The following is a 13,017-nucleotide window of genomic DNA, read 5'->3' as shown; positions in this document are numbered from 1 at the left end:
GTATGTTTATATGCATACATAGTAGTCATAGTATATATATATATATTATATGTATGTATGCATATACATGTGTGTATATCACCCATGACTTTCTAGGGAAAAAAATACCTTAGTGTAAAGAGCTCAGAAAAAAAAAAAACTAACTTGGGAATCATAGGCATTCCTACATCTTTGAAGTTTTTGCTGAGTCAATGAAAAGTATTTGTAGAATGTTATCAGAAGTTTCAAAAACTCTATATGACATTGCCCTTATGTAGAATGCATACTTGAATTAATCTTCTGAAGTTGCAAAATATATCCACTTGCATTAAAAGCAGTTATTTACCTAGTTGAAGTTTAACTAGGTGGGTCTGCCTTACATAAAGAAAATACAAATGGCAATGGATAACAAGTAAGAGTTAAGAGTGAAAGAGACTGTTTTAACCATTTCACCTCTGCTCCCATTAATCTCTGGGGACCAGTATTTCTAAGAACATAGAGTGATTTGGGTCTCCAAACCAGTCAGAATGGACTTTCATTTCATGGGCATCATTCTGAGATTCTCTGGGTATTTCTCTTGGTCTAGTTAGCAGGTTACCTCTGTTTCTATAGTTCAATGGATTTTAGTTTCTTAGATTTTGCTCTGTACCACCTGAGAGCTGGGAAAAGATGTATTCAGACATTAGCTGAGAATCTATGAATTGATGGAGTGCTAAACAATCTCAACTTTTAACCTAGATTCTAAATATGTGACTCATCTACTTCTCTCTTTGCACCTCCTCTGCTAGCAACTTTTTCTGTGATCTAGCTGGTGAAATATATCTTCAATCATATCAGTGAAGTTCTACTCCACAAACTACCTCCTCCCCTCGAAAAAATAAAACCCATCACAATTTAATGTGCATCTATATGGTAGAAAAGTAGGGTCATTTCTTCCCTAGATTCAACATAATTTTATTTCTGCCACTTCACCATAATAAGCTTGAAATTGAGCCAAATGAAATTGCATTTACACAAATACATAATTAGCCAGCTGTTAAAATTAAGTCAGCATAGCTCATAAAAAGAGGGGGGAAATATTTTAATTACCATTTTAGAAATTATTACTGTTATAATTACAATATTTATATTGTATTTTAACAATTGTAGTTTAGTGCCAGTAAGGGAATGAACATCTGCAATGAATTAAGCAGCATACAAACAGTCATGGGCTTGTTGCCTAATGGACTACTTTCAATATCTAATCCTTGGAGACCTGGACAACTCCAAAGGAATAAGCCTCTGGGTATTGGTTAAATTTTAGCACTACTCAACTAGAAAAGATTGTGCTAAATATTAGAGGAAAAGAAATGGATCTATTACAAACGTCATTGATTTGCTTGCGTGTCATGCTTTTACATTCTGTTGTATCCCTCCTACCCTGCAAGCTGGGCACAAATGTGGGTCACAGATGGCATTCTCACCTGCGGGCAAGAAGCATTAATTTTCTCCTTTCAGTGAACTCTTAATATCAGAAGTACAATTTACTTGTTCTCTCTCAGCTAACCTGCCAAAGAATCCTAAGCAGCTTCCCCATCTTCATGTATTCCCTCTCCAAACCAATCTAGACTCCACTGCCAAGATTAATCACCAATTTCTTTCCATTCCATTTATTTAAAACATTTTATTTTTATTATTAGAAGATAATTTATTTTCCTAATTACATGTAATAACAATTTTCAACATGTGTTTTTTAAAATTATAAGATATCAGATTGTTTCCCTTCTTACCCTCACCTCTCTCAGAGATGGTAAATAATTTGATTTGGTTTATACATGTATTATCAGGCAAAACATGCTTCCATGTTGTTCAGTGTTGTAAAAAACTACTGATATAGAACCAAAACAACAAAATAAACTAATATGAAAAATAGAACACATTGCTCTATCTACATTCTGATTCCAGCAGTTCTTTCTCTGAAGTAGACAGTATTCTTTGTCATAAGTCCTTAAGAATTGTCCTGAATTGTTGTGTTGCTGAAAGTAGCTAGGTCTTTCATGCTTGATCATCATACAATATTGTTGTTGCTATGTACAATGTTCTCTTGTTTCTGCTCATTTCACTTTGCTTTAGTTCATGTAGATCAGTGTTTCCCAAAGTGGGTGCCACCGCCCCCTGGTGAGTGCTGCAGCAATCCAGGAGAGCGGTGATGGCCACAGGTGCATTTGGGGGTGTGAATAACTGTAAGGGGGTAGTGACAGTATGTGACACGGGGCGCCAAGTAATATTTTTTCTGGAAAGGGGGCGATAGGCCAAAAAAGTTTGGGAACCACTGATGTAGATCTTTCTACTTTTTCTAAAATCATCCTGCTCATCATTTCATATAGCACAATAATATTCCATCACCATTATTGACCACAGTTTGTTCAGATGTTCCCCAGCTGATGGATATTCCCATAATTCCCAATTCTTTGACACCACAAAAGGAGCTACTATATTTTTTTTTGTGCAAATAGATCTTTTCACCTTTTTTATGGTCTCTTTGGTAACCAGACAAAGTAGTGGAACTACAGTATCAAAGGGAATGCACAGTTTTATAGCCCTTGAGGCATAATTCCAAATTGTCTTCCTGAATGATTGGATCAGTTCACAACTCCATCAATAATGCATTAGTCTCCCAATTTTGGCATATCCCTTTTGATATTTATCACTTTCTTTTACTGTCTATGACCTATCTGATAGATATGGGGTAATACTTCAGAGTTGGTTTAGTTTGCATTTCTCTAATCAAGAGTGACTTAGAACATTTTTATATGATTATTGATAGCTTTGATTTCTTACTGTGAAAACTGCTTGTTCATATCCTTTGACCATGTGTCAACTGGGGAAGGGCTTGTATTCTTATAAATTTGATTTAGTTTTCTTGATATATGAAAAATTACATCCCTATCAGAGAAATCTGCTATAAAAATTTTCACCCAGTTTGTTGTTTACCTTCTAATCTTGGTTACACTGGTTTTATTTGTCCAAAATATTTTTAATTTAATATAATCAAAATTATTCACTTTATATCTTGTAATGCTCTCTATCTCTTGTTTGGTCATAAATTCTTCCTATCTCCATAGATCTGATAGGTAAACTATTCCCCAATTTATTTGTGGTATCATCCTTTATGTCTAAATGGTATACCCATTTCAACCTTATCTTGATATAGGATGTGAGATATTGGTCTGTACCTAGTTTCTGCCATACTGTTTTCCAGTTTTCCCAGCAGCTTTTAGCATATAGTGAGTTTTTATCCCAAAAGTTGGGGTTTGGTGATTTATGAAACACTAGATTGCCAAAGTCATTTACTCATGTATATCATGTATCTAATCTATTCCATTGATTCTATCCCTTAGCCAGTAAGTACCACATTGTTTTGATGATAACTGTTTTATAGTACAGTTTGAGATCTTGTATTGCTAAGCCATCATCCTTCGCATTTTTTTCATTGACTCCCTTGATATTTTTGACCTTTTGTTCTTTGAGATTAATTTTGTTATGATTTTTGATATGGCACTGAATAAAATAATTTAGGTAGATTTGTCATTCTTATTATATTAGCTGTTCATCCATGAGCAATAACATTTTCCCAATTGTTTATATCTGACTTTGTATGAAAAGTGTTTTATAGCTGTGTTAATATAATTACTGTCTTTGTTATGGCAATTAGATTCCCAGGTATTTTATATTGTCTAGAGTTATTTTAAATGGAATTTCTCTTTTGATCTTTTGCTGCTGGGCTTTTTTTGGTAATATATAGAAATGTTCATGATTTATATAAGTTTATCTTGGTATCCTGTAACTTTGTAAAGTTATGAACTATTTCAACTAGGTTTTTAGTTGATTCTCTAGGATTCTTGAAACACATCATCATATCATCTGAAAAATTATAGTTTAGTTTCCTCATTGCCTGCCTTAATTTCTTCAATTTCTTTTTCTTCTCTTATTGCTAAAGCTATCATTTGTAGAACAATACTAAATAAAAGTGGTGATAACGGGCATCCTTGCTTCACTGATCTTATTGGGAAGGCTTCTAACTTATCCTGATTAAACATGATACTTACTGATGGTTTTAGATAGATACTTCTATCATTTTAAGGAATGGGCCATTTATTCTTATGATTTCTAGTGTTTTCATTAGGATGGGTACTACATTTTGTTGAAGGCTTTTGCTGCATCTATTGAGATAATTATTTGTTAGTTTGGTTATTGATGTGGTCAATTATGCTGATAGTTTTCTAGTCCTATATTCCTGGTATAAATCCTACCTGGTCATAGAGAATGATCCTTGTGATATATTGTTCATGGTCTCTTTGCTAGTATTTTATTTAAAAATTTTTCATCTATATTCAAGAATATCAGAACAGTTTCCTTTGATAATTTCTTATAATATGATGTCAAGGCTTTTTTAAAAATGTAGTTGAAATTATATTTTTAAAAGTATTTTTCCATATTTACATGATTCATTTTCTTTCCCTCCTTTCTTCCCTTGCCCCCTCCTGGATCCAATAAGCACTTCCACTGGGTTATACAAATTTTACCACTTATACCTATTTCCAATTCATTTTTGCAATAAAGCAATCTTTTAAAACCAAAACCCCCAATCATATATCCATATAAACAAATGATAAGTCATTTGTTTTTCTTCTGTGTTTCTACTCCCACAGTTCTTTCTCTCGATGTGGATAGCATTCTTTCTCATAAGTCTCTTGGGATTGTCTTGTAGTAACAAAAGTTCATTACATTAGATTGTTCCACAGTGTTTCACTTTCTGCGTATAATGTTCTCTTGGTTCTGCTCATTTCACTCGGCATTATTTCCTGGGGGTTCTTCCATTTCATATACAAATTCTCTAGTTCATCATTCCTTATAGCATAGTAGTATTCCATCACCATCATATACCACAATTTGTTCAGCCATTCCCCAATTGAAGGACACCCCCTCATTTTCCAATTTTTTGTCACCACAAACAGCATGGCTATGAATATTTTTGTACAAACATTTTTCATTATTATTTCTTTAGGGTACAAACCTAGAAGTGATATTGCTGGATTAAGGGATATGTATTCTTTTTAAGTCCTTTGGGCATAGTTCCAAATTGCCTTCCAGAATGGTTGGATTAATTCACAACTCCACCAGCAGTGTATTGGTGTCCCAATTTTGCCACATCCCCTCCAACATTTATCATTTTCCTTTACTGTCATATTGGCCAATCTACTAGGTATGAGATAGCACCTCAGCATTGCTTTAATTTGCATTTCTCTAATCAGGAGAGATTCAGAACACTTTTTCATGTGATTATTGATAGTTTTGATTTCTTCATCTGAAAACTGCCTATTCATGTCCTTTGTCCATTTGTCAATTGGGGAATGGCTTGATTACTTGTACATTTGACTTAGTTCCTTATAAACTTGAGAAATTATATCTTTGTCAGAGGTTTTTGTCATGAAAAATGTTTTCCCAGTTGTTTCCCTTCTAATTTTGGTCACGTGGGGCTTTTTTTTTTTAAACGTGGTTTTCTGTTAGTCCAATAATTCTTGGGTCTACTTTCTAGGTCAGTTGTTTTTTCAATGAGATATTTTATGTTTTCTCCATTTTTTCATTCTAAAAATTTTGTTTTATTGTTGGTAAATGCTGTAAGATATTAGCATACATCTATCTTCTTCCAGACTGCTTTCCAGTCTTCCCAATAATTTTTAACAAATAATGAATTCTTATCTCTAAAACATGAATCTTTTATTTTTGTCAAACACAAGGTTCCCATAATCTTTTACAACAATTCAGTGTATGTCCTGTTCCACCTATCTAGTTTTCTATTTCTTAGCCAGTACCAAATAGTTTTGTTAATTACTACTTTATAATATAGTTTGAAATCTGGTGCTGCTAGACCTCCTTTCTTTTTTTTTTTAAACCCTTGTACTTTGGTGTATTGTCTCATAGGTGGAAGACTGGTAAGGGTGGGCAATGGGGGTCAAGTGACTTGCCCAGGGTCACACAGCTGGGAAGTGGCTGAGGCCGGGTTTGAACCTAGGACCTCCTGTCTCTAGGCCTGACTCTCACTCCACTGAGCTACCCAGCTGCCCCTCGACCTCCTTTCTTAACATTTTTTCATTAATTCCTTTGATATTCTTGACCTTTGTTTTCCCAAATGAAACTATTTTTTCTTGTTCAATAACATAATTTTTTGGTAATTTAATTGGGATGGCACTGAATAAGTTAATTAGATTAGTTTAGGTAGGATTGTAATTTTAATTATATTGGTTCTACCCACACATGAGCAATTGATATTCTTCTATTTAAATCTGACTTTATATAAAAAATGTTTTATAATTATGTTTATGGAGTTCATGAGTTTGTTTTGGTGATATACTCCAGGTATTTTATTCTACTTATGGATATCTTAAATGGTTTATCTCTTAGTATCTTTTCTTGCAGGATTTTGATATAATATATAAGCATTTGTATTTATATTCAGGTATTTTTCTTTTGTGTCTACCAACACATATCCCTTAAGAAAGCAGAAATTAGAGGCTGACATGCCTGGGGCACGAACTGAAGGAATTAAGAAATAATCATACTGTCTCATTTTCAAGAATATAGTCCATACAGTCATAAAATTTAAATTAATATCCAATAACTCCAAGTATAATATTTTATAAGATTTATTAATAATCACTTGAAGTAGAAGAAATAAAAGAAACAAAAGTAAAAGTCTGAGTAAAGCCATTTAAGAAAAATTCTCCTGCCTGCCACTCACCCAACTGCCACAACTTGTCTCTGGAAGAAGAGAGAGAGAGCAGAGCTACACAAAACTTATATCTTGCCTATGTTAGTATGTTATTTAGATACATAAATGGGATGCTGGGAGAGCGAGTCCACAGGGAGCAAAATTCTAATTTCACAATCCCCCCCTGTGATTCCATTGGGAAATGAGCATATAGAAATCTCCCAGATTTACTTTTCCCAATGAATCAGTACACATAACCAACTTATATCTCAAAAAACTAAAGGTACATACAATGTTACAGTTCCTAAGGGGAAATTACAATAATTTTAGGATAAAGGGAAATAAAAGAGAAAAAGAACAAAAGCAATGATTGCTAGGCATGTTGACAAAAAGTCAATTGGGGGTAATTCCCTTTGGCATAAGAGTATACATTCAAAATAAATGCATTCAAAAATTACTCTCAAAAGAATTTAAACTTTGCCTTATAAGGATAATAATCCATAGTCCAATGTTCTACTTAAAATAAGAAGTTGTTAAACTTACCTGATGCATACTTATCTAGCAATAGTTATGGTAACAGAAATCTAGTGTCAAAAGGTCATTTTTATAAGTCTAATGGTTCTTCCTTATCATTAAATGATAATAATGAGAATTGGAAAAAATTAAGGAAAAATGCTGAGTTTAGCCCATTGTTTTTGGTCAATGACCAGTGGGTACAAGTCTTTTTAATAGTATGTACACTATTAGTAAGAACACAAGTTAGTTTGAGCAAACAATTATTTTCTTCTTAGGCATTTCTTTTCTCAGTGAATTTATGAAGATTTGCCACATTTAACATGTGTCACTTCCAAAAGCAAAGAAACAATGGAAAAAAATTATCTATCCACCAATACAGTGGTGGGAGGAGAAAGATAGGAAGAACGGAAATGGCTAAGAGTTCTAAGAACTAGTTTCAATTGGAAGAAATGTGGCACATACCCAGAATCGGATGGGGCCTTTTGTTCCATCGAAACAATTGGAAACAACAGGCTTTCCTTCAATAATATTACTCCAACAAACATTATAATGATAATGTGATTAATGCACCAAAATTGAACCCTTCCAGAATATTACCAAAGCTCACTGTAACATTCAGCTGATGGCCCAAGATAAGAATTGAATGATAGGAACAATCTGAGCCAGGAGTACTTTAGTCCTAGATGTTAATTCTGCTAAGCATCATTCTGTTTACCATAGTAATAATAACAGAATTCCTGTGGATCTAACTGCACCCCTTAATGCTATTTCACTTCACCTAACATCATATTTTTCTAGAATCAGTTAATAAGCTTTAACAACACTATGGGCTAAACAGATTTCTGAGGGTTACTTAACCTCTATAACCTTCTATTTGTGGTAACGTGATTTGAGTCCCAACCAACCAACAGATACATCCTTTCATGTAATATAACCCATTTAAAATTAGGTGCTGTCTGCTTGAAGAAAAATGTATAATAACATTTTACATCTATTTCCATATTTTGCAGGCCAGTCAGAGAATTTTCTATGCCAAGAGGAGCAAACACTTTCATTTACTGTTTAAAAGCAAATGTTATTGTTACTGGGGGTAAGTATGTAATTCACAGAGACTTTTTGCTTTGAAGGGGGAAAGCTCTTGTTTCACCTTTCATAAAATTTTTGAAGTAAAACTTTAGTATAAGGCTTCTACTGGCTCAAAGAACTCATTGTTAAATTTTCATTGCAAGCATATACACTCAAAAATGTACAAACATTACAAATCAAGGCTTGATTTATAGTTTTGCTAATTATGTAGACTTAATATTAAGTGATGAAAAAGTATTATGCAGATTAAAATGAAAGATCTGTGGTGTGTATGTTTATATTAGCATATATACATTTATATATTTGATAAGCTGTTTATGAAACATTTTATAGCATATCTTTGGCTGAAAGGGACTGTAAAAAAAAAAAGGGACCGTAATTGATTCAATTTTCACTTTACAGAGGAGAAAACTGGGATCCAGAGAAATGGAGTAACTTAGGCAAAGTTGCAAAGTTATTCAGTGGCCAAGGTCCCAAGACTTTGAATTCATAGTTTAACCTTCTTTCTACAATCCCACTTTTAACACAAAGTGTCTTATCATAGTGATACAGTATAGTTGAGCAGAAAGAGAATAGAGGAGGACGGTCCAAATTGTAGTTCTGCCATTTAGTATTTAGATGACTTTGAACAAGTCACTTATCTTCCCTAGGTCTCAGTTATTCAGATGTAAAGTGAAAGGACTACAATATAGAGAGGATTGTTATGGTCTTTCCAACTCTAAATCTATGGTTCTATATTCATTTGAATCAAGTATTATGTTTATAGTCATTCTTTTTTTAATATTTATGTTAAAATGTATAACATTTCCCCCAGATATTATTTTTACTTGCATCCATATTATTCAAAATTGCAATTATGTAAAATATAGTAATTGCTTCTAACCCAAAAGAAATATGCAGTTTTAATTCAAAGAATGTGAACATTTCGTAAGATCAATTACTCATGCTAATTGAGACCATAATTTAGTAAACTAATAGCATTTATTCACTACCTGCATTGCAGAGTATTGAAATATGCATTTTGAGGGAAAGCATTTGAAGGTTCTGAGAAACTTTGTAAACTATGAAGTGCTAAAAGATGTACCATATTGTACCTCAAAGAGATAACAATGAAAAATGTTTATACAAAAATATTCATAGGTGCATTTTTTGTGGTGGCAAAATGGAAAATGAGGTGGTGTCGCTTGATTGGAGAATAGTTGAACAAATTATAGTATCTGATGGTGATGGAATACTATTGTGCTGTAAGGAGTGAAGAACTGGAGGATTTCTATATGAACTGGAAGAACCTCCATGAACTGATGGAGAGTAAAATGAGCAGAACCAAGAGAACATTGTACACTGAAAGTGAAACATTGTAGAACTATCCAATGTAATAGACCTTACTATTAGTAGTAATACAGTAATCCAGGACATTTCTGAGGGACTTATGAGAAAGAATGCTAATCACATTGAGAGAAAGAACTATGGGAGTAGAAATGCAAAAGAAAAACATGACATCATTTGTTTATATGGGTAATATGATTTGCGGTTTTGGCTTTAAAAGATTGCTCTATGGTAAAAATGAATAATTTGGAAATAGGTATCAAATGATAATATTTGTACAATCCAGTGAAATTTCTTGTTGGCTCTTGGAGGGGGAGGGCAGAGGGGAGAGAAAGAAAATGAATCATATAAACATGGAAAATTTTTGAAAATTTTTTAAAAAGATGTTCCAGAGAAAAGCATTTTCTCAAAGAGGAAGAAGATGCTTTCTTCCAGTAAATGATAATATGAATCTATAGGTGTTATCAAGTTCAGATATCATCTAGTTGGTGTTAGAGGGAAAAAATGAAAGATCATGGCTGATGACTTCCTTCTGCAGGATATGAAGGCAGTTATGTCTCAACGTGATAACAGAAAGGCTTATTTTGTTCGTAAGATACATACCTAGAATGTGTCAGAGAATGTCTCAAGGCTTGTGCACTGTATCCGGCACATAGTAGGACCTTAACAAACGAATGTTGGCTTAACTTAATATACTATATAACTACTACTCATTTTTGGTGATTCAGATGGGCACACATGATATTTCCAGAAAGAATCTAGGAGGCATTGCTAAATGTTACAAAGTGCTAAATATGAAACTAAAGTGCTTAGGAACAAAAGGTTAAACCTCATAGCTGCTGATTGAAGGTAAGGACTTCAGGAGGCAAAAGTGTATTTCGGAATCAATTAACAAACATTGAAATGCCAAATAGGTGAATTTATATTTGATCCTAGAGATAATAGGGATCCACTGAAATCATGAGAATAGGAGAGTATCACGTTCAAATTTGTAGTTTAAGAAAGTTAATTTAATATTTGGGTGAAGGAAGTAATAAAGAGGGCAGAAAAGCATCCAATTAAACTAACAACTTGAAAAATCATAGAGGAGCCAAGTTCTCTCATGATACACTCTAGGAAATAAATAAAAGGGTGCCTGAAAGATCAGTGATCAAGAAAAGCAAAGAAAAACAGCAATAAGCTCCAACTAGTCCAGGACTGCACAAGAAAACAGAAACCAGAAAACCCTGTGACAAGAGAGGTAGAAGACAGCATGAGTTCTAGTACACAATGCCTGAAACCAATGGGAACTTTGATTTTAGATTAGTGGATCTTTAGATCTTTATTTATTTGTCATATATTTATTAAGATTCATGGATCTTTAGATCTTTTGTTAATTACTGAGGAATTAGAAGTACTATTTTATGGATGGTAAGGAAGAATAACTGAAAAGAAATTAGTTTTTGTTATTTTCAGTTTTAATTGGATTATGAAGTAGTCATCCTGTTGACAAGTAGGCATACAAGGCAAGAGAAAATCATGTTTTGAATGGGGGTTCCAAAAAAGTCCCTTAATTCTCAAATTGTCCTTTTCCATGAATTTTGGACTGAGAAAAAGAGAAATAATATAGTTACAATGAGAGGATACCCAAGTGAAATCATGTAATATCTGTCAATATATCCTCAGTGAGTTTAAATCAACAACTTCAGATGAACTAGATCTTAGAGAACTGAAGGAACTCAGAGATGTGATTGTTAAACTGTTGTTGATTATTTTCAATTTAATATGCATTTCTTAGATTCTTACTCTAAGGAAGGAACTATACTAAGTTCTGGGGACACAAGGATAGAAATAAATCTGTCCTTAAGGAAAGGGACTTGGAAAATTTTGGAGAAAGAGATACCATAGGACTAGACAAGGAAAAATATTCCAGTTTTCATAAAAAATAAAAGAATAGAGAGTGAAAACTGGAAACCAGTGAATTTGACTTCCATACCTGATAATATTCTTAAATATATTATTGGGGGAAATGGCTTTGAACACTTAATAGGATATAGGGTACTAAAAGCCATTAAAAGGCTTGAAAAACAGATCTTGTCAATTTAACCTGATTCCCTTTTTTGGCCAGAGAAACTATGTTGATAAATCTATCTATAATACTATGGATTTTTAATTCTTGGATTTTAGCAGGGCATTTGATACCCTGTAAGGGTTAACAAGGATAAAGGAATTACCTTGTTTTAGAATTGGAAGTATCTACAGAAAGTAGGAATATCTCTAACTGACATTAATCTGAAACTCATAATGACTCCTTGTTGGAGTATGAACAAATTCTCTTGGTCCAGGTATTAATATTAGTCGTCTTGCTCATTGACACCACATTGAAGATGACTGATTGAGATCAGACTCGTCATATTTTGTCACATCGTTGGAACTAGTCTTTAAAAGGAAAAAAACAGACAAGAAGATGAAAGAGATGAAAGAACAAGGGTCCAGATAGAAGGCATTTCAGAGACTAAGTTTCTTTTCCTGGAGAGGAAACCTGTGTATCTGTAGGACTTTTCAGGTAATCACATGGATCATATGGCCTCAGGAAAGGAGAAACCAAATGGCTACAGAGATGATCATACCAGAGGCAGTGGCAGAATTATGGAGGAAGTCCTGGACAGACATATGAAGTTGAGGACCATGCCTTTCCTGAACATAGAGTAGGAGACCATAGACAATGATGAGTTCCTGAACCAAGTCTAGTTCATCTGAAGTTGTTGACTTAAACTCACTGAGGATAGACAGATATTACATACAATAGTGAGAATTAGAGCTATACAGTGTGCATGCCTATCATTAAAACAGAGAGTTACAGAGACTAAATAGGTTTGCGTTGTTGGGACGGGAGTGGGAGGGGTGGTTAACCCTCCAGGACGCCAAATGCTTTCCTTTTTGTGGGTGGTCCTGACTACAAAATTAAGTACTATATGTCTAGATTAGAGCAAGGGTTGGCAAACTATGGCTTCCTAGAGGTCAAATACAACCCATTACCACTTTTACATGGTATGTGAGCTGTGACTGGTTTTTACATTTTTATTTAAATATTTTTATTGTAAGTGCAAAAAACATTTGTAGCTCAAAAACAGGAGGTGGGCTGAAGTATGGGGGAGATGGGACTCCCTGGAAGGCGAAGGAGTCAAATCTCACTCAAATGCACATGCTTTTTCCTTACAAGAGATTTTCAACCCCAAGGTAATATAGGTTTGGAGAACTGTAAAGATATTTAAGAAAAATGGAAGCTCACCAAAGAGGGAAGATTTTGCTTGACTCTTATATGGATTTTATGAGACTGTTGTTGGGTTTTTTTTTCTCCTGACAGATAAAATAAAACC

General features: G+C 33.7%; 1 protein-coding gene across 1 annotated transcript in view; it reads left to right on the top strand.

Annotated features, from left to right (window-relative positions):
• WDR64 (WD repeat domain 64) overlaps positions 1-13,017 on the top strand; it is a 214,702-nt gene that overhangs the window by 81,823 nt on the left and 119,862 nt on the right. The window contains exon 9 of the mRNA XM_044674508.1: positions 8,257-8,336. Coding sequence (XP_044530443.1) covers positions 8,257-8,336 — 80 coding nt within the window. The remainder of the gene's footprint in view (positions 1-8,256; positions 8,337-13,017) is intronic.

This window comes from Gracilinanus agilis, chromosome 4 (genome assembly GCF_016433145.1).
Source record: "Gracilinanus agilis isolate LMUSP501 chromosome 4, AgileGrace, whole genome shotgun sequence".
Lineage (NCBI taxonomy): Eukaryota > Metazoa > Chordata > Mammalia > Didelphimorphia > Didelphidae > Gracilinanus > Gracilinanus agilis.
Note: the sequence above shows the minus strand (reverse complement) of the source record. Positions and strands in the feature narration are given on the sequence as shown.